The sequence below is a fragment of the Bos indicus x Bos taurus genome, chromosome 7, assembly GCF_003369695.1.
Source record: "Bos indicus x Bos taurus breed Angus x Brahman F1 hybrid chromosome 7, Bos_hybrid_MaternalHap_v2.0, whole genome shotgun sequence".
Classification (NCBI taxonomy): domain Eukaryota; kingdom Metazoa; phylum Chordata; class Mammalia; order Artiodactyla; family Bovidae; genus Bos; species Bos indicus x Bos taurus.
In genome coordinates, this window is record NC_040082.1 from 47,846,199 (window position 1) to 47,873,208 (window position 27,010).

The 27,010-nt window shown below is 45.9% G+C and overlaps 1 protein-coding gene across 3 annotated transcripts in view; it reads left to right on the forward strand.

Moving 5' to 3' along the window:
* The first annotated feature begins 210 nt into the window (after positions 1–210).
* Positions 211–27,010, forward strand: part of ATOX1 (antioxidant 1 copper chaperone) — a 50,670-nt gene continuing 23,870 nt past the window's right edge. The window contains exons 1-5 of one of the 3 annotated variants that reach the window (XR_003511762.1): positions 211–320; positions 7,950–8,025; positions 11,735–11,903; positions 13,096–13,233; positions 15,476–15,622. Coding sequence is in view for 2 of the 3 variants with exons in the window: in XM_027545903.1 (XP_027401704.1) it covers positions 315–320; positions 7,950–8,025; positions 11,735–11,859 (207 nt within the window). In the remaining variant the exon portion in view is untranslated. Of the gene's footprint in view, positions 321–7,949; positions 8,026–11,734; positions 11,904–13,095; positions 13,234–15,475; positions 15,623–27,010 lie in introns of those variants that run through there. The other 2 variants (XM_027545903.1, XM_027545904.1) reach the window with 2 other exon arrangements.

The following is a 27,010-nucleotide window of genomic DNA, read 5'->3' on the forward strand; positions in this document are numbered from 1 at the left end:
GCCTGACACCGAGCAGGCGTTCTAAAAATGGCCAACCAACAAGGCAAGCTAGCCGAGCTGTCCCTCCCACGGCCTAGCGCAGACGTGGCTGGCGTCCAGGGGCCCCGTGCTGGCCGGAAGTCAGCGGAGAGGCCAACGGCCGTCAGGTGGCTGCCAGCCCGCAAGGCCAGAGGGGGCGGGGCCAGGACCGGAGGGGGCGGGGCCGGGGCCAGAGGGCGGCTCCTGTGGCGTGCACACCCGGAAGCGTGGCCGCGTCAGCGCTCAGAGCCGGTGGAGGCGTAGTCACCGCCGCAGCCACCACCTCCTCCTCAATCATGCCGGTAAGTGGTCGCGCCGTCCCCGCCCCGCGCAGAACCGCGGCCTCCGGCTTGCTCGTTTGCACCGCCGTTGGGTCAGACGTCCCTCTTCAAGGGCTCTGGCAGCGGCCGAAACTGTCGCCTCACTTCTTGCCCCTCCCACCTAGCTCCCCCCAGCTTCTGCGACCCTCCAGAAAATCGGATCCCAAAAAGAATTTTATCTGGGAGTCAGGCTTCAGCATATGGAAGCTCCTAGCCTTCATGCGATTACAAGCCTAAACCTTTCAGGCATAGACGGCGAAACTGAGACCACCCCAATAGGGGCAGGGAGTCGCAGAGATCACACAGGGAGGGAGTTGGTGTCCCACCTGGATGCCTCTTCCGGCGGAGCTGGCCTGAAAGAGGGGTTTGCGGTGGCTTTTGCCTCCCATATAGGACGGATGTTCAGAGATCTGTGTTTTTCTTCCCTTCCCCTGCCCACTCTTGAGTTTCAAGTTGGGCCGTGCTGAATGGAGAGAGTGCTTTCAACCTTTCCTACCGGTCACTTAATGAACCTGAACCCATGGGCTCCAGAGAGGTTCGGGGTCCTGCCCAAAGTCACCAGTTGCTCAGTGGCAGAGTTTGGGATGGGCAGAGCAGGTCTTAGGGCACCTTTGCAACTGACTCAGTCTCGTGGTCTCATTTTGTAGGTAAAAAATTAAGGCCTTTTTCAGATTACAAAATAAGGTCCACTAATTTATTCAGGGTGGTGTTGAGAAATGGGTGCGCTCAGATTAAGCCTCTTATCTTCAGGGTCCAAATCTCTCCTGAACTCACATGATAATTGCTCAATAAAAGTAGTCATGCTGGCTTGGGAGGAAGTTCTGTTCCTGATCTGATCTCGGGGCTCCTGGCTGGTGTCTTGTGATGCTTAACACTTTTCCGCAGGGTTGCCTGATTTTATGGCTCTGCTCCAAGTGGGTACCTAGAGGTATCCCACAGATGCCCTGTGTCTTAGCAGCCTAGCTTTGGGGAGCTGACAGGTGAGCCAGAGGCTCCTCCGGGCAGGTTACAAACATCTCAAGTGTCATTTCCCTTGGGTCTTGCCAGGCACCTTGAGACAAATCCTCAGACAACCCAAAGTATGAACAAAGAACCTGAGAGAACCAGCCCTCCGAGTTGAGCAAATCTGCCTGTGACAGTGTCAGAGAACAACACTAATCACTCTGGGTCTGGGATAGTGGAGGCTACCAGGTTTCGGTGGCTGAGTGGCATGAGGGAAAAGCCAGCTTGAGGGTGGCTCTATTCTACGTTAAATTCTGGGCATTTATTTTTTTATACTTCTGGAGATTTTGACAAAAGACCCACCAGAGTGGATGATCAGAATGAAGAGGGCACTTGGCAGTATTATCATGAGATGAACAGCTGAAGGAAGAAGGGTATTAATCAAGGGACTCACACCAAAGCCGGAAAGGGAACAATGAGTCACCTGAAAGGTTTCTCACACAAACACTTGGAATCTCTGAAACTCCTTTGAAAAATCTGTGCCCCAACCCCCACCCTTGCCAGCTGGTGACTTTAGACACACTGCTTTACCTTTCTGTCCCTTGATTTCCTCAGCATACAATGGGGATTAAAAACTGCAACCTCATAAGACTGTCATTAGTAGTAACAGGAAAAAAGTGCCAGTAAAATTCATAGCTCAGCCACTGACATAGTCCTGAAGGAATGGTAGCTCTTGTGTAGACCTAGAACAAATTGGGTAGAACTACAGCAGGCAGGTTTCAACCCTGTGTTAACAAGGACCACAGTGGCTGTTCTCTGTCACCCTGAGTGAGTGACCTAACCTCAGCTGTCAAGAAGTGACAATACTAAGGCCTATCTTGTGGGGTTGTTGTGATTAAACAAAGACATGCATGGACAATGCCTGGCACATAGTAGGCACTCTAATATTAGTAAATTTCCAATCATCAAGGTGTTCAAAGACTGAATATTCTGGATATTTGAGAAAGCATTTCGCCTCTGGGAGGCGTCTGGATAGTATGACTCCATTCCATTCCTGCCCTTCCAGTTCTGAGATTCTATTAAAGGATTGTACAGATGACTGGGCTTTTTCATCTTCTTTACAGAAACTGTTTTATAGGTAGCAGAGCAGAGGCGCTGAGGGGCTGGCTCTGTGCAAAGTCAAGCATTCAGTGGTGGGGCCAGTCCTAGGATTCTCTGTAAAGAACGGATTACTCTACTCATTAAGGAGGCTTTCCACAACCCCCACATTTGCTTTTGCAACTCAGAGGTACTGAAGAGAGCACTGAATAACGATTGCCCGTCTGCTGGCTTCTGACCTCTGTACTGTGCAGGATTGAAAGAGACCTGTCCTTCATAGCCAACAAAAGAAAGCTCTAGAGATCTATTGACTTTAGGTCCTTGGGCAGCAAAAACTTGTGCTCCTTCCCAAGGTGTCCCTATCTCAGGGTTTCTGCAGCCCCATTTGCTAGTCTGGAACCAGCAAGGTGTCTCTGGAGCCAGGAAAACCTGAGTTCAAGTCCCAACCTCCATATATACCCACCACGTGACTGGGTGACTTAGTTAACCCCTGGAACCTCAGTTTTCTCCTTAGTAGGGTGACTAGCTCCCTTTCCAAGCTGGGTGGGGACTGACTTAGATACTATATAAAGAGCATTTCACATAGTGGGTACTCAACAGATTTAGGTCTTATGTTGGTCTTGCAAACCCCATTAAAGCTTTGGATTGGTATACAGATGCAAGCTATTGACCAATCTGTTGTTGTTGTTGTGGACTATTTTAAAAATCTTTATTGAATTTGTTACAATATTGCTTCTGCTTTATGTTTTGGTTTTTTGGCTGTAAGTTTTGTAGGATCTTAGCTCCCCAACCAGGGATCGAATCTGTAACCTCTGCATTAGAAGGCTAAGTCTTAACCACTGGACCACCAGGGAAGCCCCGCCCCACTGACTAATCTTGATTACCAATTACTCTAGAGCAGGAGTCAGCAAACTTTTTCTTAAAGGGCCAGACAGTAAATATCTAGGTCTTCATGAACCATATGGTCTGTTACAGGTCCTCAACTCGGCCCCTCTAGTGTGAAAGTAAATGAATGAGCTTAGCTGTGTTTCAGTAAAACTTTACAAAGCCAGGTTGCAGGCAGGCTGTAGTTTGCCAGTTTGTGTGCTGGAGCAGCATCTTAAACTATTATGTGGGCAGGAATGAGCTGGGTGTCTTGTTAAAAACCGAGGATTCTGATTCAGGAGGCCTGATGGTAGGACATGAGAGTCTGCCTTTCTGGCATGTTCCCAGGTGATGCTGTTACTGAGAACCACCTGTTAAAGGCAAGATTTTGGAGTCCTCACTAGAAATCCTTATTTCCAGAATTTGTTGTGGTTGTTGCCGAATAGTCACAAAATTAGCTGAAAGAATCAAATGTGTTTAACTAGAAGAAAAGGAAGACTATTTTCTTTAAGGCAAGTTTTGCAGATTTGGCCTCAGTAAAATAGTGGTTTTCTGGTTGTGTAATGATGGTGCAAATGATGGTTATATAACTCAGCACTGAAAAACCGAAGTACTTCACTCTTGGCCTCAGTTTCCCTTGTACAGCATGATGATAATCCAGACCCAAAGATGGTTTGAGACTTGGAGAGAGCCTGAGAAGCCATTTAGACCAGTTTTTCTCAGGTATGTGGTCTTACCCTTCTGTCTCCTCAGTGGGTTAAAATAAAAATGGAGGGTCCCAGGGCCCACCCAGAGCCACAGTGCCCACTGAGGCAGCCTGCAGACCTGGCTGGTCCCCAAGGCCCGATGTGATTCTTAAGTGCACTGAGGCTGAGAAAACTTACTTGGTTAATGGTTTAGATAAGGGAACTGGGGCCCTTAAGGGCAAGGATTTTGCCTGAGGTCTTCCAGTAAGATACAGTGCTATGCCCAGAATTCCTATTAAGGTAACAGATTTGAAATACTCCATGAAAAATGTAGCCATAGGTTTTTGTTTTTTCTTCTTTTGAAGGGATAGAAAAGAGGGAAGTGGAATAAAGTAATAACAATAATAATCTGAATAGCTAACTTTCTTTTTTTTTTTTTTGCCACACCACAGAGTTTAGTTCCCCAACTGGGGATTGAACCCCAGCCCTTGGCAGTGAGACTGCAGAGTCTTAGCCACTGGGCCACCAGGAAAGTCCCTGATAGCTAACTTTTTACCCCAGTGGAACCTACGACTAGGCTCCAATCTCTTTACCTAACATACTAGTTATCTATCACTCCTAATTAATTGCCCCCCAAACTTAGTGGTTTAAGACAACAAATATTCATTAACTTACAGTTTGTGAGAGTCAGGACTCTGGAAGCAGTTTACTGGTGTTTCTGGCTCAGGGGCTCTCAGGAGGTGCGGTAACCATATTGTCCAGGGCTGTGGCCCTCTGAAGGAGGATCAGCTTCCAAGAGGGCTCCCTCACATGGCTGTTGGCCAAAGGGCTCAGTTCCTCACTGTATGCACCTCTCCATAGGTTTGCTTGAGAGTCCTTAGGACATGACAGCCAGTTTCCTCTGGAGTGAATGATCCTAGGGAGAGTAAGGCAGACAACACATGTCTTTTATGAGTTAGCCTCCAAGGTCCCCTAACATCACTTCAGCCATATTCTACAAGACATTGGGATGAGACTACTCAAGGGCATAAATACCAAGAGGCAGATATCATAGAAGAGAAGCAAAAGGCAAAGGAGAAAAGGAAAGATATACCCATTTGAATGCACCGTTCCAAAGAATAGCAAAGAGAGATAAGAAAGCCTTCTTCAATGCTCAGTGTAAAGAAATAGAGAAAAACAATAGAATGGGAAAGACTAGAGATCTCTTCAAGAAAATTAGAGATATCAAGAGAACATTTCATGCAAAGATGGGCATAATAAAGGACAGAAATGTTATGGACCTAATAGAAGCAGAAGATATTAAGAAGAGGTGGCAAGAATACACAGAAGAACTGTACAAAAAAGATCTTCATGACCCAGATAATCATGATGGTGTGATCACTCACCTAGAGCCAGACATCCTGGAATGCAAAGTCAAGTGGGCTTTAGGAAGCATCATTACGAACAAAGCTAGTGGAGGTGATGGAATTCCAGTTGAGCTATTTCAGATACTAAAAGATGATATTGTGAAAGTGCTGCACTCGATATGCCAGCAAATTTGGAAAACTCAGGACTGGAAAAGGTCAGTTTTCATCCCAATCCTGAAGAAAGGCAGTTCCAAAGAATGCTCAAACTACCACACAATTGCAGTCATCTCACACGCTAGTAAAGTAATGCTCAAAATTCTCCAAGCTAGGCTTCAATAGTATGTGAACTGTGAACTTCCAGATGTTCAAGCTGGATTTAGAAAAGGCAGAGGAACCAGAGATCAAATTGCCAACATCCATTGGATCATCAAAAAAGCAAGAGAGTTCCAGAAAAGCATCTGCTTTATTGACTATGCCAAAGCCTTTGACTATGTGGATCACCACAAACTGTGGAAAATTCTTAAAGAGAGGGGAATACCACACCACCTGACCTGCCTCCTGAGAAATCTATATGCATGTCAGGAAGCAACAGTTAGAACTGGACATGGAACAACAGACTGGTTCCAAATAGAGAAAGGAGTACATCAAGGCTGTATATTGTCACCCTGCTTATTTAACTTATATACAGAATACATCATGAGAAATGCTGGGCTGGATGAAGCACAAGCTGGAATCAAGATTGCCGGGAGAAATACCAGTAACCTCAGATATGCAGATGATACCACCCTTACGGCAGAAAGTGAAGAACTAAAGAGCCTCTTGATGAAAGCGAAAGAGGAGAGTGAAAAAGTTGTCTTAAAACTCAACATTCAGAAAACCAAGATCATGGCATCTGGTCCCATCACTTCATGGCCAGTAGATGGGGAAACAGTGACAGACTTTATTTTGGGGGGCTTCAAAATAACTGCAGATGATGACTGCAGCCATGAAATTAAAAGATGCTTGCTCCTTGGAAGAAAAGTTATGACCAACCTAGACAGCATATTAAAAAGCAGAGACATTTCTTTGCCAACAAAGGTCCGTCTAGTCAAGGCTATGGTTTTTCCAGTAGTCATGTATGGATGTGAGAGTTGGACTATAAAGAAAGCTGAGTGCCAAAGAATTGATGCTCTTGATCTATGGTGTTGGAGAAGACTCTTGAGAATCCCTTGGACTGCAAGGAGATCGAACTAGTCCATCCTAAAGGAAATCAATCCTGAATATTCATTGGAAGAACTGATGCTGAAGCTGAAACTCCAATACTTTGGCCACCTGATGTGAAGAACTGACTCATTTGAAAAGACCCTGATACTGGGAAAGATTTGAAGGTGGAAGGAGAAGGGGACAACAGAGGATGAGATAGTTGGATGGCATCACCTACTCAATGGACATGAGCTTGCATAAACTCCAGGAGTTGGTGATGGACAGGGAAGCCTGGCGTGCTGCAGTCCATGGGGTCGCAAAGAGTTGGACACGACTGAGTGACTAAACTGAACTAAACTGAAGAGATCATGGGGCCATCTTGCATGCTGGCTGCTATGCTTAAAATCCTGTGTTCATCGTCTTCACCAGCCTGGAAAGGAACTTTCATCCCCATTTTGCAGATATAGAAACCAAGGCACAAAGGAATAAGTAAAGTTCCTTACTCATGGTCACACAGCTACTAAGTGCCAGAGCTGGGATCTGAAGCCAGGTCTCATTTTCAGAGATTACAATAAAGGAAGTATTGGTATAAATAACCTTTGTTTGAAACCAAAGGAAGAACCCAGGGTTCTTCAAGCAGCTGTATCAATTATCCATTCCCTCAACAAACTGTATTAAGCCCCTCCCCTGTGCCAGGCACTCACCTTTCCCTTTACTGGGGATGCAGCAGTGAACTGAATAGAACTCATGTTCTGGGAGCTTGCCTTCATGCCCTTGGTTTGTTAGATATCCTGGATATGGTAGGATGTTGAGCCCACATGGAGAGTCCAGAAACCTGAGTTCTCTTACTGGGCCAGCTTTAGCTCACTGGGAACCCAGGCAAATTCTCTCCCTTTCTGGGACTTAAGTGCTGCCTCTGAGGTACTTGGAATGCGACAGTGGTCTCTGTACTTCAGAATCACCATGGAAGCTTACTGGCGGTAGTGGACACCTCAGCCCTTTGGATTGCTGACCAGAACCCATAGTTTTTAATAAGCTCCCAGGTGATTCTAATGCAGGGAGTGATCTGATGCATAATTACGACCCCCAGATCAGCACTGCTCAGAGCATGCCTCCCCCCACTCCCCTGACCAGAGTTACTAGTGATCCTCAGACAACTGCATAGCTGAAAAACCAGGATGTTGAAGGTGAGACTAGAAACCCGCATTTTAAACTTCCTTCCCAGGTGATTCGATACATTGTGTGCCAGATACTGCTAAAAATTTTCTAGGGATTCTGTCCTTTAACACAACCACCTCTGAGATATAGAGAACCTGAGTTACTCCACTGTACAATTTAGTAGAGTGAGACTCGAGCTACTGATGAGTCTGATGACAGCCCGATCTTTCCTTTCTCTCTGCCCTCTGTCTTGGGGCCCTGAGTGGGCCTGCCTGCTAGTGGGTGTGGGGGTCCCTGTGCAGGACCTGGCTCATGGTCCCCTTTGTCTGTTTCAGAAGCACGAGTTCTCCGTGGATATGACCTGTGAAGGCTGCTCTAACGCAGTCACTCGAGTCCTCAACAAGCTAGGAGGTGAGTGAGTGGCCCTGGGTTGGGGATGGGGTGGGGAGACTGGTACACTTACATTAAATGAATGCAGGCATGGAGCAGGAGAATCTTGAGTTTAAGCTGATAATAACAGTGAAACCAAAACGTACTGAGTTACTTGGCATGTGCCAAGTACTCTGCTTCATGGCTTCTGTGGATCATGTCATTTAATCCTCACCACAACCGTTTCAGATAGTTTCTTTGACCATCTCTGTTGCGAGCAGGAGGGAACTGAAGTTCAGAGAGGTTGAATGATCTATTGGTATCACACAGCCAGTAAATGACTCAGCCAGTAAATCTGGCCTGGAGGAGCCCTTGCAGGACTAGTTACTATGTTACATTCATCTCCACTGTGGTAACTTTTGTTATGTGATACATTTGAGTGTCATTTTCTATTAAGATTTTAAAAGTTGTAACATTTTAAGAAACAAACTTTCAGTCAGTCATGCTGGCAGAACTTCTAAAGCACCCCTTTTGGGTGTATTTAGAAAACCATTCTCCAGTCCCCTCACTTCTCATCTGCGGAAACTGAGGCCCAGAGTGGGCTAGGGTCTGGGGTTCCATGAGATAACAACAGAGTTGTAATCAGAGTCCTGGGGGCAATCCGTCTTTTAAGATTTTCATTTCTAAAACCCTGGATAATAAAACACCCAATTTTCTTTCTCTTTGTATTTATTTTTAATTGAAGGATAATTGCTTTATAATATTTTGTTGGTTTCTGCCATACATCAACATAAATTAGTCACAGGTATTCATATGCCCCCTCCTTCTTAAACTTTCCTCCCAACTCCCACTGTTTTTGTTGTTCAGTCATCAAGTCATGTCCGACTCTTCTCAACCCAATGGACTGTACCACACCAGGCCTTCCTGTCACTCATCATCTCGGGGACTCTGCCCAAGTTCATGTCCATTGAGTCAGACCTCCCACAATAATAACACCCAGTTTTCCAAGGGCTCTCATGGGGTTGTCATCTTGTTAGCACTTAAAACAGTTCTCTGAGCTATACTTTCCATCTGTGGAATGGGGATGTTGACACCAGGCCCCAGAGCAGGAAGTGACTTGCCCAGAGTCTCATAGTGAGTCCACAGCTAATTTCTAGACTATAAACTGGAACCTGAACTTGAAAAAATCTGAAGCAATGGAAAGAACTTGACCACTAACTTCCTGTGTGACCATGGCCTCCTCTTCTGGGGCCTGGCTTTCCCCAGCTGTAGTATGGGAATGTCAGTCTCTTAGCTTTGCTCTGGATGCTTTAAGGTGAAACTCCACGGCTTACCTGGTGGCTCAGTGGTAAAGAATATGCCTGCCAGTGCAGGAGACATGGGTTCGATCCCTGGGCTGGGTTGGGAAGATCCTACGTGCCACTGAGCAGCTAAGCTCGTGCACTACTAAGCCTGTGTTCTAAAACCCAGGAACTGCAACTACTGAGCCCATGTGCCCTAGAGTCTGTGCTCCACAAGAGGAGCTGCTGCAATGAGAAGCCTGTGCGCCGCAACCAGAGAGTAGCCCACACTCACCACAACTGGAGAAAAGCTCGCACAGCAACGAAGTTCCAGCGCAGCCAAAAATAAATGCATTTTTTTTCTTTTTTAAAAGAGTGAAACCCTGCTCGGAAGCCTCTGTATACAAGCAGCAGGTCTGGATGAAGTGAAGGCCAGCCTGCTTTCACTCTTGCCAGCTCCAGAACACCTGCCTGGGGACCTGGGTTGCTAGAAACGCAGCTTTGAAACCCACTGGGTCTCATGATCCCAGAGTGTCTTCCAGCTCTATGATGCCACCAGAATATTTACTCTAAAGAGGAGGGAGGCCCTTCCGAAGCAAAAGACAAAACCCAGAGTGCAGCCAGGATGCACTGCCCTCCGCCCCTGGTGTCCAGTAGGTCCAGAGTCAGGTTAGGACTAAATCCTGTGCCATGTGCTTTTTGAGGTCCCTTCGCTGGTGCGCCCACAAGGGCCGGCTGACCCCAACTCCTTCATGTTTGATGGGGAGACTAGGGCCTGTGATGGGCAGGACCCAGCCGAGATCAGTGGTGAAGCCAAGCCTGGGACTCTGCCTTTGTTATTTCAACAAGACCCGTTTGTACCTACTCACATATGCCACCAAGGGTCCTTAAATGGACACAGCTCTTTAGGAGGGCAGTTCTGCAATATCTGTGAACATTTAAAGTACACCAATATTTTGCTCCACACTTTCCATTTTATGAATTCATGGTATAGAAATATTTTCACAAGTTTTATAAGATATGTTCAAGTATATCTACATTGTTTTGATCATAGTGAGAAATTGGAAGCAACCTCAGTGTCTTGTAGATGGGGACTGAGTAGATGGATGGTGTGTGTGTGCACAGTTGCTCAGTTGTGTCCAACTCTTTGTGATCCCATGGCCCGTAGCCCTCCAGGTTCCTCTGTCCATAAGATTCTCAAGGGAAGAATACCGGAGAGGGTTGCCATTCTCTGCTCCAGGGGATCTTCCTGATTCAGGGATCAAACCTGAGTCTCTTGTATCTCCTGCAGTGACAGGCAGATTCTTTACACTGGGCCACCTGGGAAGCCCTGTGATACAGTAACACTGTGGGATATGGTGTGGCTGTCAAAAAGAATGAAGTAAGTCTCTATATGTGCTAAGATGGCAAGGTGTCCTGGACACTGGAAAGTGACATATAAGTAACTTGTTTACAGAGTATGATGCTACTTTGGAAAATGACTTTTCATTTGTCCATCAGGAGAAACACTGGATGGGTCCCTATTATTCAGTGATTCTTATAGGCAGGAAATAGTCGGGGGCCTTACACTTTCAAATTTTATTCAAAAATGCTTGTCTTTTTTTTTTTAATGGTGTGTCTGGGGACTTCCCAGGCAGTTCAGTGGTTAAGACTTCATGCTTCCACTGCAGGGGGCACAGGGTCGATCCCTGGTCAGGGAACTAAGATCCCACAAACCACAGAATGTGGCCAAAAAAAAAATTGGCATGTCTGTATTACTTTTGCAATTAAGAAAAAAAATTTTTTTACAACCCTTATTTAGAGGAGAGATAGACAAATTATAGCCTTTGGGCCCACAGTCTGTTACTGCATAGCTGAGAATGGTTTTTACATTTTTTCAGGCGTGTAAAACAATATGGGGCTTTCCAGGTGGCTCACGTGGTAAAGATCTGCCTACCAATTCAGGAACCACAAGAGAAATGGGTTCGATCCCTGGGTCAGAAAGATCCCCTGGAGAAGGAAATGGCAACCCACTCCAGATTCTTGCCTGGGAAATCCCATGAGCAGAGGAGCCTGGCAAGCTGCAATACATGCATTCGCAAAAGAGTCGGACACAAAAGCGAAAGTCGCTCAGTCATGTCCAACTCTGTGACCCCATGGACTATTCGAGTCATGGAATTCTCCAGGCCAGAATACGGGTAGCCTTTCCCTTCTCCAGAGGATCTTCCCAACCCAGGAATCAAACCCAGGTCTTCCACATTGCAGGTGGATTCCCTGCCAGCTGAGCCAGCAGGGAAGCCACAACAACACAAAACAATCTACAGAAGATGATGGGGCTGAGTCCATGCAGCTCACAGTTCCTAAACCATGGGCTCTCTGGCCCCATTCAGAAGTTTGCCAATCCCTGGTCTAGAGGAGAGGGAAAGAGTGGGGTGAACAATTTAGGAGCCTGACTGGGTATATGTCTGTCTTCCCCACCCCACTTCCTGCAGGAGTTCAATTTGACATTGACCTGCCCAACAAAAAGGTCTGTATCAACTCTGAGCACAGCGTGGACACTTTGCTGGAGACCCTGGGGAAAACAGGAAAGGCTGTCTCCTACCTTGGCCCCAAATAGAGAGGCCCCGTCCAGCAGCCTGCAGGATGGACCAACGTGGGCAGGTGGGTAAGGCCCCGACATGGCCACCAAGTATATCATTACCTAATGCAAACCACAAGCTCAGGGACTCCTTCCAGTCTCCTGCGAGCAGAAAGAGCACTGCTTGATGTATCCCGGAGACCCCTCTATGACTTTGGGCTATAGTTTGTGATCAACAGGGTTTAAATGTAAGCATCTGGCCCTGGGCAGTGTGCCTTTTACTTTAGTAATATAATGGTCCCTTCAGAGGTATTATACTTCACTTACTCCCTAAGCTTTGCTCACTGACCAGGTAAGTGAATTCACCTTGGCTTCCATCCCCACTTAGAACTGTTATCAGCTTCCCAAACACGCCCTTTTCCCAGACTGGTGCAAAAACAAGTGTGATCAGTTTGGTAGCTTCTTAAAGCTTACTATATGACCCAGCCATTCCTTGCCTAGTATTTACCCAAGAGAAATGGGAAGCACTGTCCATACAAAGACTTGTAAATACTGGTAGTGGCTTGACTTGTAATAGCCCAAAGCTGGAAACAACTCAGTGGCCATCACTAGGTGAGTAAACAAACTGTGGAATAGCCATGTAATTGAATACTATTGTCCACGCAACAACTTCAGTGAATCTCACATATAAAAGAAGTGAGTGAAAGAAGCCAAGAAAAGGAAACGTACTGTATGCTTTCATCTATGGAAATTCTAGAAAAATGAACACTAGTCTGGTGAGGGTATGGGGGTGTGTGTGTGTGTTAGTCGCTCGGTCGTGTCCAACTCTGCGACCCCTTGGACTGTAGCCCACCAGGCTCCTTTGTCCATGGGATTCTCCAGACAAGAATACCGGAGTGGGTTGCCCTTTCCTTCTCCATGTGGGTGTATTCATCTGATAAGTTACAGATGATCACATTGTACACTAAAGTATAGCACAGCCGTCAAAGGTGAAAAACAACAGAAACAAACCTCAGCAGCGTGTTTAAGCTGGCTGTTCCCTTTGATTTTACACAATCCAGAAAGGCAGGTGGCACCGTGCCAGCACCCTTCACTGTGGAGCCAGGGCAGACTTTAGTCATCCGTGCAGCGTTCCTTCCCTCTGTGCCCAGTCACAGCCTCAGAACCCTTCAGAGCACAGTCCTCCTAGGGGGCACTGCCCCTGTGCACCTTTAATGCGTGGATGACAACAATCACAACATCCCTAATGTCGGCCATGGCTCTCACTGTAATCAGGAAACACGAGGCCTGGAGAAGGGAAGTGACTTGACCAAAGCTTCACGCAGATGAGTGCCAGGAGCAGGCTGCAAGTCAGGTGTCCAACCGCCTGGCGGGCCACGGCAGTGACCTTCAGCCGCAGCCTCCTTCCTAAAGGTGGGTGTTGGAATCTGCGCCGTGGCGATGTCCTGTGTGTCTGGTGACATCATATGCAGATCAGGTGTGCCTGTCTTCCTCTTCCCCTTTCTGCCCACGGATACAACCATGTTCAGGAAGGAGCCCAGGGTGAATAATCAGTATTCCAGGGGTCTAGTTTTAGCTCTGCCCTCAGTTCACACTCTGACTTTGGACATTTGTCTTTTATTCCTGAGACCTAGTCCTCTCTCCTATAAAATGGGGCTGTAACCTCTACCTTGCTTTCCTGCCTTGTGGGGGTTGCTATGACATCCCTCTGAATATGAAGGACGCTCTTTAAAGGGAGAGTAATGTTTCCACCATACCAGTGTTCATCCAGAGAAGGCAATGGTGACCCACTCCAGTACTCTTGCCTGGAAAATCCCATGGATGGAGGGGCCTGATGGGCTGCAGTCCATGGGGTTGCTAAGAGTCAGGCACGACTGAGCGACTTCACTTTCACTTTTCACTTTCATGCATTGGAGAAGGAAATGGCAACCCACTCCAGTATTCTTGCCTGGAGAATCCCAGGGATAGAGGAGCCTAGTGGGCTGCCATCTATGGGGTTGCACAGAGTCGGACATGACTGAAGCAACTTAGCAGCAGCAGCAGTGTTCATCATGGTGGATCCTGTGTCCCTGGGGTTTTGAGAGGGAAGGGGGGACCCTGGGCCCCTCCATCTAACCTAAGTAGCCCTATTTTATATTAGGTAAAAGATTGTGTTTATACAAGTCTCTATTGCAAGGATGGATGGAGGAAGGGAAAAGTTACTCAGTGGCTCCACACATGTGGGAGCCCCAGTGTAGACACACTGAATTGGAAACTCCTGACTGAGCATGTAAATTTTAACTAAAAAATTAATACCTAGACTTCCCTGGTGGTCCAGTGGTTCAGTGGCTAACACTCTGCACGCCCAATTCAAGGGGCCCGAGTTCAATCCCTCATCAGGGAACTAGATCCCGCATGCTGCAACCAAGACCCAACACAGGCAAATGAATAAATTAAAAAAAAAAAAAAAATATATATATATATATATAAAGTAAAACCTGCCAATTGTAAACCATGTATAGCTTAATGTGTGTTTTTTCTCATAGTAGGCTCTTCCTTTTAAACTGAGGTGAAATTCTCATAACATTCAGCTCACTGTTCCTCACATGTGCCGCGCGTGGGCCTGTATAGTGTGTTCACAGTGTTGTGCCTCCACTCCAGTTTCAAAACTTTCATCACACTGGGAAGACTCCCTGTACCCACTGAAGCTCACACTCATTCCCCGATGCCTCCTCTCTCCATCCCCTGGCAACCACAAATCTGCTTTCTGCCCTTCTGGACGCACCTATTCTGGATGTTTCCTACAAAAGGAAACATTATATGACCTTTTGTGTCTGGCTTCTTTCACTCAGCATAATGTTTTCAGGATTCACTCAAGCTTAGCATGTACCAGTGCTTCATTCCTTTCAATGGCTAGATAGAACATTCTCATAGTAGTTTTCATAATTTATCTATTTTAGGTTTTTTTTTTTTAATTATAGGAACTGTCAAAACTATGCAAGTGTAGGCGTAAAATGAATCTCCACATGCCCGTCACCCAGATCCAACATTATCGAGTCATTGCCATCATCTCATCCACGGCCCACTCTCACCACCCCCATATTCACAGCAAATTCAGGCATCATAGTGTTTGGTCTGCACACCTGTCAGTAACGATGTGTAGTATGAAGAGGCTCCTGGAGGTTCATACCACAGCACTGGGTGAGAATCACTGATCAAGCCAGTTTTACTCCCACACACCAGGCAGCATCTGTCTCTGAGTCTGTTTTAAGAGGCTCCTCAGTGACTGATTCGAAGCCAGGTTCAGGAACCAGAGGATGAATATTTATTGGTTATTAGGTCTCCTTGATCATCTGGCTCTTAGCAGATTTGTTTGCTCATGGCTTTTTTTTTGTTGTTGCCATCCCAGTTAAGTTGAAACAGGGCAGAGGAAGAGCTCCAGCAGCCCTGCGAGAGCCTGGAAGAGGGCTTCAGCAGTGATCGGCTTAGCAAGGTCAAGGCATTCTTGTAGGAGCAGCGTGCAGGGCTGGACATGGGGTTCTAGTCCTACTCGGCACCTGGGTTTCCCACTTCACCCCCTGCGACTGCCTCTTCGTGAATCTTTACTGCGTTTGTAATGTCTCCATGTGCACAGCAGATGGCACCAGTGTTCCACCTCACTTCTCATTTCTTCCAGGATGCTGATCCTCTCCTGCCCTCCAGACAGATCTAGGACCTGGCAATCCTGCTCAGCAATGGTAGTTCCTGCGGAGACCCTCATTTGTCCTGCTCCTCTGTAGCTTCCCTGCAATAAAGTCAAGCCAATTTTGCTGGTGATACTGTCTCTTGCCTGGTCTTGTCACTTGCTTACATGCTGTGCTGCTCACATGTTGCTGTGAAGGAAATAACTACAGTGCTTCCTTGGGTTGGCGTTCTGACAGCTCCCAGGTCCAGTGGATCCTGAATCTTGGCTGTGTGAGCTTTTGCAGATCACTCACCCTCTCTGGGCCTCACTTTTCCTCATCTATAAGTGAAGGTGTTGGGTTTGGTTGGTGATCCTCTTTCTTTTCACTACTTTCTTAGACTCCATATGTTGAAAAACTTGTCTGTCAAGTGAATGCATTTAAGGGATGTAAAATTGTATGGTAATGGGAATAATGATGGGAAGATGTGCTTGTATATCAGAATAATGGGAAGAGAGAGACTGTCTGGGGTAGAGTCCAAGCTCCACATCTCCCAGCTGGGCCACGTAATTTCTTGGTGTCCACAGGCATAAAATGTGGTAACAGCATCTCTTGCAAATGGTGGTTGTGGGGATTAAATGAGATGACTCATGTAAATCACTTAGAGAGTGCTTGCCAGTTAGAAATCACTCAGTGAACATTCTCTATTCACGTACATTTTTTTGATGTGTATTTAATTAATCAAATATCTATAGAGATGGCAATTAGAATCCCAGTCAACCTAAAAGTTAGTGCCTCACAGAGTTGATTCAGTTATATCAAAACAAAGGGAATGTTTTCGTTTGTATAGCTTTATTTACTTTTTTAAAAATACTTTAAGGCAGCAGCTCTCAAACTGTTTTATCTCAGGACCCTTTTACACGCTTGAACATTTCTGAGTGTCTCAAAGAGTTTATGGTTATGTGGGTTATGCCATGGTAGAAATTAAAACAGGAATGTTTGAAACAGAAGAATATATAAGCACATCTCCCATGGGCCACTGGGGCGAGATGAGGTCATCGCACAGCATTTAGATCCTGGAAACTTCACTGCATGATTGTAAGAGAAAGGGGAAAAAAGGCATCTTGTGGGAGCAGTTTTGACCTGGCATTCCTACTGAAAGGTCTTGGGAACCACATCACTGCTTTGATCAGTGACCTGAGATGAGACCTGGCTCTGCCTTCGGCCACCTGTGATCTTGGAGCAGTCACTCCATCTGTCCCAGAAGTAGTTTCCTCATCTGTACAGCGCACAGTATCTGCACCCCCGGGGCCTTAAGTAAAACTCTCCCAGCTCTAAACTGTGTGCTAGTGTAATTCTGGCCCATTATGATAGTATTAAAACAAGTCTCATCCAATTCTGCCTTTGTGGTCCCTCAGGGGCACAGGACCTCTCCCAGCCTTCCCGGTATCTAGGTGTCTTGGCCACAAGATGGTGCTATTCTTTGGCTTTGACCATCCACAGAGATGTTGAAGACCGTTTCTGTGGACTCTGGGAGTACAAACTTGAGTTTTTCCATTTTCACAGTTTCCCAGGAGACCTGGTTGATGCTGGCTGGCCCACTGGGAACGCCCAAGGATGGAGACACTGTTGCCTCTTGGGGCAAGTGGTCCTTGGAGGAGTTCCTTTGCTTTGATTCTTCTCCACCCTACCACTCCCTGCTGGAATCCAGGTTTCCAGCTGAGGCCCTAGGTTTTGGTCTTTAATGCCCAAGCAGCAGGAGCCAATGAGATCCCACAGCAGGATGTGTGTGTGTTGTGGGGGGAGCAAATGTGTCCACTTGTCACCCCGGTGCTTGCCCCAGTGCCTGACCCCAGCCCACCTGCCCAGCCTTCCCAGCCCTCTCTGCAGCCAGCTGCATCTCCCAGCTGCCTTGCTTTTGTTCACACTGCCTCAAGATGGAATGATCTCGCCCGCCTCCCCACCACCGCCTGTCTCCACGTACAAATTCCTTTCCCTCCCTTGCATACCACAGCCTCCAGGAAACCTCCACAACTGGAAGTAATTTATATCTCCTCTTGGCCCTCCCAGCATTTATCCTCCTAGCTTCAGGGCTGAGGCAAAGCTTTTCATCCACGTGTCTTTCCTGTCCTCAAGATCAGGCCACACATCTGTTCCCTCAGTGCAGAAAGCAGGCACAGTGGGGATATTTGATTGGATGTGTAATGGCTGCTATTTGGGGGCTTTTTATTGTGCATCCTGCCCTTATGTTTATGTCAGTCTTTTTTTTTTTTTTTTTTATCTTTTAATTGAAGGATAATTGCTTTACAGAATTTTGTTGTTTTCTGTCAAACATTAGCATGAATCAGTCACAGATGTACATAGGTCCCCTCCCTTTTGAACCTCCCACCCATCTCCCGTCCCATCCCACCCCAGAGCCCCTGTTTGTTTCCTGAGACATACAGCAAATTCCCATTGGCTATCTATTTTGCATAAGGTAATGTGATTTTCCATGTTACTCTCTCCGTACACCTCGCCCTCCCCTCCCCTCTCCCCATGTTCATAGATTGTTCTCTGTATCTCCACTGCTGCCCCATAAATACATTAATCTGTACCATCTTTCTAGATTCCATATATATGTGTTAGTTTACAATTTTTATCCTTCTCTTTCCGACTTAATTCACTCTGTAGGATAGGCTCTAGGTTCGTCCACCTCATTAGAACTGACTCAAATGCATTCCTTTTTATGGCTGAGTAATATTCCATTGTGTATATATCCCACACCATCTTTATCGATTCATCTGTCAATGGACATCTAGGTTGCTTCCATGTTCTAGCTATTGTAAATAGTACTACAATAAACATTGGGGTACATGTGTCTTTTTCAATTTTGGTTTCCTCAGGGTATATGCCTAGGAGTGGGATTGCTGGGTCACATGGTGGTTTTATTCCTAGTTTTTTAAGGAATCTCCATACCGTCTTCCATAGTGGCTGTATCAATTTACATTCGCACCAATGGTGCAAGAATGTCCCCTTTTCTCCACACCCTCTCCAGCATTTATTGTTTGTAGACTTTTTGATGATGGCCATTCTGACTGGTGTGAGGTGATATTTCATTGTAGTTTTGATTTGCATTTCTCTAATAATATGACATTCATTTGTATCTGGTCCCTGTAAGACAGTGGACCAGGACAGACTCAGACATGGTAGATGTGTAGGAGGCATCCTTTGAGTTAACCTTACAGAGGCAGAAATTACCTGGTCCAATCCTTTTAGCAGGTTTATATTTTTGTAAAAGGTCCCTGTGTGAATACAGAAGTCTGGAGCCCCTCTTGGGGCTCACTACTCCAGGCTCCCGTCACCTTTGCCTCTGTCCACCTTCCCCCCGTGTCCTCCATGGCCAAAGCCTTACCTTTTCCAGGGCTGACATCCCCAGGGCTGGAGAGAAGCCGCACAAGCCCTGTGGTGCTGGAGGCAGAGCCCGGGCAGGGTCCAGTGCTGGACTTGGGAGAGGGTAGCAGAGGGTCCACAGAGGGAGCCCCTCGACCCTGAGCAAGCTTGAGCAAGTCATCTCCTATCCATGTCTCCTGCTAAACACAGGTTTTCGACTTTTTTTTTTTAACAACTTTAATGAGGTATAACTTCATTTGATAAATGGCACACAACTGAAGCCTATATATAATATTAAAGGATATACAGACACACTCATGAAACTATCACCACAATCAAGAGAGTGATGTTCATCACCTGGGAAACGCTCATCAGACCCCTTAGTAATCCTCCCACCCCTCCCTCCACCCCCAAGTAACCACCAATCTGCTTTCTGCCGCTATCAATCAGTTTTCAGTTCCTAGACTTTTCTATAAATACAGTCATACAGAATAGACTCATTTCTGTCTGGCTTTTCCCACTCACCACAGTGACTTTGAAATTCACTCATGTTATTGAGGTCTCAGTAGTTTATTTCTTCCTATCACTGAGTAGTATGCCATTGTATGGCCATACCACAAAGTATTATTCATTCAACATTGATGGACACTGGACTTGTTTCCAGTTTTTTAAACTACTCTCTGGTGCCGGTCCGGTTCCACAATGGCTCCACAGGGCACAGGAGTGTGCCAAACCAAGGCAGATGCCAAACCAAGGCAGAAGCCAAACCAAGGCAGCTTAACATAGTTTTACCTACCCAGCTCCCTCCTAGAGCCCAGAGGTATTGAGCCACACTCAGGACTTGAGCAGATCTGGGTGCAAATTCTACCTCCACTACCTACTAACTGCATGGCCTTGAGGGGAAAGTAATGGATTCTTTTGTGCAACTCACTTCATCTGTAGAACGCGGATCATGATATATCTACCTCAGCTGGCTATGGTGAGATGATACAAGGTGGCTTACGTAAGACTCTGAGACTGAAATAGGAGTGCCTAATGCTTGATGGTGGCATTCCACAAATCAAGTCTTTTGAACAAAAAGTTTCACCATTATACAATTTGAAGTTTGAAAACTAGAATTTGCAGATCTACAGGTCTGGGTCCTTTCAACCCTGCAGACTATGAGAAGGAAAAATGGACCCTCAAGCATGGCGCTGAGTGGGAGGAGAGCGGTGGTTGTTCAGGTCACAGCCCTCTCCGTGGCATTCTCCTTTAATTAGGGATGGTCTCTTCAAAAACACAAGCCTGTAATTTCTGGGGAGTGTCCCGCAGAGCTGCTTTTAGGTTTCCATGTCTTTAGGGGCTGTGGTCACTTAGTTTAAGTGGATGAGAGAGCTTGGGGAGCCTATCTGCTCCCCAGGAAGGGATAGGTCTACAGATCTCAGACTGCCAGTCAGAACTTTGAAAGAGAATATCAAAGCCTCTGGAAACAAGGATGCCATCCCTCACTGGTCTGCTCATCCTGGGCTCCTAGCATCCTAGTCCTTTTAGGACTAAAAATCCCCAGGCAGCTAGAAGCCAGCTGGATCTTAGATGAGAATGCAGGCTCTGTAGACAAACAGATGGGTTCAGTGCCAGCCTGGCTGTTGCCTGGTGGCATGAGCTTGGGAGGTTGCTTAACTGTCCTCAGGATCTCAGTTTTCTCATCTGTAAAATAATAACTATGCCTTTTTCTCACAGTGAAATGAGATGATGCAGGCACACGGTGGGTGCTCAGCCTGACTACTGTTATCATCATTGCAGGGTTTTGGGGAAGAAGACCTGGCTGGTTGTCCAGTCCAATGTCCACACACACCCACCCTGCCTCCCCCCGACAGTGGGGCCCCAAGTCTTGGCCTGCACACCAGCCCTGAGAGAGAGCTCTACAAGCAACTGGCTCAACTCCAGACAGCTCTGGGAGGCGGGGAAATTCTGGTGTTGAGCCCACACACACCTCCCCAGCACTTCTCATAATGGAGGCTAGATATATCATGACACTCAGGCATCAGTCTAGCCCCTCCCCATGGTGGTGCCTCAGAGGCAGAACACACTCCCTTACCCATTCCTACTCCCATCCCTGGCCCACCCCCTCAGCTCTTCCTCGGGGACACAGCTGGAGTCATCAGACCACCTGGTCACCAGCCTCCTTGTTAATGCCGCCCCTCCCTTTTTTTTTAGCTGTACCTCAGGGCAGGTAGGATCTTAGTTCCCTGACAAGGAATTGAACCTGTGCCCCCTACAGGGGAAGCATGGAGTCTTAACCACTGAACTTCCAGGGAAGTCCTCGTTGATGCCCTTTTGATAGTGGAAGCTGAGAAAACACAAGAAGGCCAAGCAGCCCTGAGCCCCCACTGCTGCTAGGCCCACTCATACGGTTCCTGGCACCCGGCACATGTGCCACCCCACCCGACTTGACTTGATTCCCACCCCACTTCGCTTGACATTTTGGGGAGTGTGTTCCTGAATCCTATGGCTCCATAATAGGTCTGAGGCTACCTGGTCAGGCCGCCGCCCATCTCAGACCTGACCCCTCCCCTGCTCCGTCACTGCCCCTCCCAGGGTCCAGTTTGGAAACCATCCTCCCTTAAGTGCCACTGACGGGTATCTAACTCCTTTTTTTCTTTTCTTCCTTCTGGTCTAAACAGAAGCTGTGGTTTCCTCTGTATTCCTGGTAATTAGAGAGGCCAGAAAAGCCGCTGAGATGGTAGGAAGGGCTAGAGGGAGAGGTGGAAGGTTAGAGGCTGGGGGAGCAGCCCAGAACCTCTAAGAGCTTCAAGTGCCCTCCAGCGCTGTGAGACAAGCTCCCCAGACCCTTCCACCACCACCTCCTGCCTCTGCCTCCTCCTCACACCAAACTCCAGAGGTGGCAGAGGCCTTGAGGAATTCTAGAATGTTAGAACTGGACAGCTCTTTAGAAAGAAAAATTCCTACTGCCTCATAATGGAACTATGTAAGTTGTGATGGTGATACAGAATTAAAACCATCTTATTTATAAATCACTCCCTGCATTATAATCTCTACATGATGAAGAAAGTCTGTGTAACGTTTTGGTGTATTTCTTTCTACATCTTTTTGGTGCTTATTTAAATATTTATGTGTATGCATGCTCAGTTGCCCAGTATGTCCAACCCTTTGCAACTGTAGCCCACCAGGCTCTTCAGTCCATGGGAGTCTCCAAGCAAGAATAATGGAGTGGGTTTCCAAATCTCCCTCCAGTGGATCCTTCCAACACAGGGATCGAACCCACATCTGATGCATCTCCTGCATTGCAGGCAGATTCTTTACCACTGAGCTATCAGGGAAGCCCTATTAACGTATATATATATATATATATATGAACATAAAAGGCAATATACTGTAGTGTTTCAAACTCAGGCTCTGCAATTAGACTGTGTGGGTTTAAATCCCAGCTCCATATCTACTGGCAAATTATTTAACCTACCTAGTTTATTTCTTTAACCCTCTCTAGTTTCAGTGCACAGGTTTCTCATTGCAGCTGCTTCTCTTGTTGCAGAGCATGGGCTCTGGGATGCCATGGGCTCAGTGGTTGCAGCTCCTGGGCCCTAGAGCACAGTCTCAGTAATTGCAGCGCACGGGCTTAGTTGCCCTGCAGCATGTGGGATCTTCCTGGATCAGGGATCAAGCCCATGTCCCCTGCATCGGCAAGTGGATTCTTTACCCCTGAGCCACCAGGGCAGCCCTCAATAATCATTTTAATAATTTTATTGGTGCTGATGTTTTGTAACCTGCTTCTTTCACTAAGTACTTTCCATGGACACATTTTCATCCTGGATGTATTATCTGTGGTTGCTTCTTCACTACAATGGCTGAGTTGGATAGTTGCAACAGAGATTGTCCACAAAGTCTAAAGTGTTTACTATCTTGCCCTTTGCAGAGAAATTGTATCAATCCATGGACTAGATCAGTAATTTCAAACTGTGTTCTATGGAAACCCAAGGTTCCTACAGGTGCCTCAGGGGAAAGAGAAATAGATGGTGAGGTTCTAGGCCCCCAGCACCTTTCTATCAAGATTGATTCTCTTGGGACTTCCCTGGAGGTCCAGTGGTTAAGACTCCATGCTTACATTGCAGGAAGCATGGGTTCAATCCCTAGTTAGGGAACTAATTTCCCACATGCTATGATGAAACTAAAAAATAAAATAAAAAATGACTGATCCTCTTATTTGTTAAGATTAACCACCTCACACCAGTCAGATTGCCCATCATTAAAAAGTCTACAGGGGCTTCCCTGGTAGTCCAGTGGTTAAGACTCTGCATACCAATGCGGGGGACACAGGTTCAATCCTTGGTCCTGGAACTAGGAACTCACATGCCATGGGGCAACTGAGTCCATGCACCACAACTACTGAGCCTCTGCTCTAGAGCCCGCAAACCACAACTACTGAAGCCCTAGAGCCCATGCTCCACAAGAGAGCCTGCTGCAATGAGGAGCCTGCACACGGCAACTAGAGAGTAGCCCATGTGCAGAAACAAAGATCCAGTGCAGCCATAAATAAATAAATGTTATTTTTAAAAAGTATACAAATGCTAGACAGAGTGTGGAGAAAATGGAACCCTCCTACACTGTTGGTGGGACTGTAAATTCATGTAGCTATGGAGAAAGTATAGAGGTTCCTCAAAAAATCAGAGTTGCCATATGGTTCAGCAATCCCACTCCTGAGCATATACCCAGACAAAACTATAATTCAAAAAGATACATGTTCCCTTATGTTCATAGCAGTATTATTCACAAGACATAGCCAAGACATATCCAAAAAAATGTCCATAGACAGATGAATGGATGAAGAAGATGTGGAATATATACACAACAGAAAATTACTCAGCCATAAAAAGGAATGAAATAATGCCATTTGCAGCAGCATAAATGAATCAGGAGATTATCATACTGAGCAAAATCAGAAAGAGAAAGACAAATACCATATGCTATCACTTACATGTGGAATCTAAAATGAACAATACATATGAATAAAATGAACTATCAAATGAACATATCTATGAAATAGAAACATAATCACAGATATATACAACAGATTTGTGGTTGCCAAGGATGAGGGTAGGTGCGGGAGTGAGGGATTGGGAGTTTGGGATTAGCAGATGCAAACCACTATACGTAGAAAAAACACAGGTAAACAACAAGGACTGACCGAATAGCACAGGGAAATACACTCAATATCTTGTAATAGCCTATAGTGGGAAGGAACCTGAAAAAGAATATATATCTATATAACTGAAGCACTTTGCTGTGCACTTGAAACTAACAAACATCGTAAATTAATTACATTTCAAACATATGCTATGCTGTGCTAAGTCACTTCAGTCATGTCCGACTCTGTGTGACCCCATAGACGGCAGCCCACCAGGCTCCTCCGTCCATGGGATTTTCCAGGCAAGAGTTACTGGAGTGGGGTGCCATTGCCTTCTCCAACATAAATTGGCAAAAAACAGAAAGTGTTCTGTATGACAGTAAAGGAGAAAGACACAGGAAGAAAACTATAAGTTTTTCTATACAACCACATATGGCAAAACATTAAGATTTGTTAAAGCCAGCAGGTACATACAAAGATGTTAACTTACTATTCTCTAAACTTTCTTTGTGTGCTTGTAATAGCTCATAAATTAAAAGAAAAAAGATGATATATAAACGTGGAGAACACTGCCAACAGTTCAACAGGATATACAATGAAAAATGAACATCCAGTTCATCTTAGATCTGTGGTTCTCTTTCTTGGGGGCACTGATTATCACCAATTTCATAAGCATCTTTCAGGAATAGTCTGCAAATGCAAGCTTTAAGATCCAAAAGAGTAACTCCACTGGGAACAATCATCCTTACATGCATGGACATCTGATCCCATTCCTCACATGGGAAGCAGCCTGAACACCAAGGTCTTCCACTTGGAGAGTCTACCTTGTGACTCTACTTTGGACATTGACTGGAAACCACTTTTCATTCTCTCTGTCAGTGGACCCAAACCCATCCGGTGCATCTTTTCCAATTGGTGACTTTGTGGGCCTCTCTTGTTAACCAGAGTCAGCTTCTCTGGAGAATGACTGCTTATCTCTATGACATACCCTCCCAAGGACCCCTGGGGCTTCCCTGGTGGCCCAGTTGGTAAAGAATCTGCCTGCAGTGCAGGAGGCCACCTGCAATGCAAGAGATGCAGGTTCAATCCTTGGGTCAGAAGATCCCCTGGAGAAGGGCATGGCAACCCATTCCAGTATTCTTGCCTGGAGAATCCCATTGGCAGAGGAGTCTGGTGGGCTACAGTCCATGGGGGTCACAAGAGTTGAACACGACTTAGTGACAACCACCAAACCACCAAGGACCCCTAGAATGAAAATTTTGTATGCCAAGCAACCTGTATTTTAAGTCACCTGCGAAGCCTATATTTTAAGTCAGACCCTCCCAAATATATTCTCAAAACTTGGTAAGAATCATTCCAGCCATTTTACAATGGGGTACACAAATAGACAAGAAGTCATAAACTTCATTTTTATATTATACAGATAAGTCCTTTACTGTTCTCTGATCCTGAACTTTAGGAAAAACAAAAGAGAAAAAACATATAAAATGGGAGCATACTTAGCACAGTATTCTGTACTTTGGCTTTTTTTTTTTTTGCATTTCACAGCATCTTACAATGATTCCACATTTCATATTAATCCACATAGTTTTGCCCTTCTATTTATAAAACAAATATTGGTTCAATTTTATTTATGAATATACTAGGGGCTAAAATTGGTAATGATCTTATTCTTTCTAAAACAGTCTTAACTTGCTGAGTATAGGAGAATGACTTCATCTCCTTGCCTGAGATTTTTTTAGTTTTACCACTTAACATCCTGTGTCCTGGGAAACCCCTCAGTTCTGGGTGAACTGGGATGTTTGATCATCATATTTAAGTACCATAAAAATATAAGACAATTTTGAATAGGTATTGGTCCATTATAGCAATGTGAGCGGTAATCTTCATTTTTGCCCCCAGATTAAATTATCAACCAAACATTTTCCATAAGGAGGAAGGATTTTCCTAGCACTTTTGTCATTATCATTGGGAACTGCCTCATGTTGTTAGGGGGCTGCATAATATTCCATTGAATGACTTCACCATAATTTTATTAAACCCATTCCCTCCCAATGGTCATTTCGTTTCTTTCCAGTGTTTTGCTGGAATAAACAAGCCTGCCATAAATGTCCTTATTTATCTGTTTATAAACTGGTAAATTCTTCACAATAATTTGTTTTGGAAATAAGGTTTTCCTGCTAAAAACAAAACTCCAAAAGCCACAGGATTAAAGACTCTTTCATCCTGGGTCTCCTGCGAGTCTCTTTTTCTTCAGGTGACTGGGCTGACGATGAGTTAAAAATGAGTGGGCAGCCAAGGCCCCAAGAAGGAAGCCCAGGCAAAGGGAAGGCTTCCTGGTGGGGCAGGACAGAGGAAAACAGCCCAGCACTGTGGTTCCCAGCTTGGAGCTGGTGTTTATCAAGGCGGGTGGGAGAGGAGCTGGCCAGACTTGGAGGGGTCCAGTGTTGGCTGGGAGAAGGGCCAGGAGACTGGAGCCATTCAGCCGTGTTCTAAAAAGAGCAGGGAGAGGAAGGAAAAACAAGCCCAGACACACACTGGGTGGCTGCCGGCTGGCCAGGGATCTTGGTACAACAAGCCAGGTGCCAGGCGTTGAGGCCAAGCCAGTGAGAACCCACCCCAGACTAGGTAGGTTGAGGTCAGTTCCACAACTGCTTCTTGGGTCTGTTAGGAATGGGTTTTTACAGAATATGGGATAATTCTGTACTTTTCCAGAAAGATGAGCTACCTGGGCCAGAAGGGTGCATTTCTAGCCATGTTGTATATGGGATCCATGTGTATTAATGCATCCTTTATCCCTCAAAGGAGGTCAGCATCATTGGCCATGGTGTTAGTGAAACACAACAGCCAAAAGTCAAAAAAGTTTGGGAAATTCTAGGTCAGTCAAAATCAAGCAAAATTCTCTAGTCTGGGAATTCACAGAGCCTTCAATATACTGATACCATAATTCATGGATTTTCCAAAAGGAGAGATTGTGTTGTTTTCAAAACTTGGAGTCCTCAGAACACAACTCTACCCCCAAACACGGAATATATAATAACATCTTTGCTAAACTTTG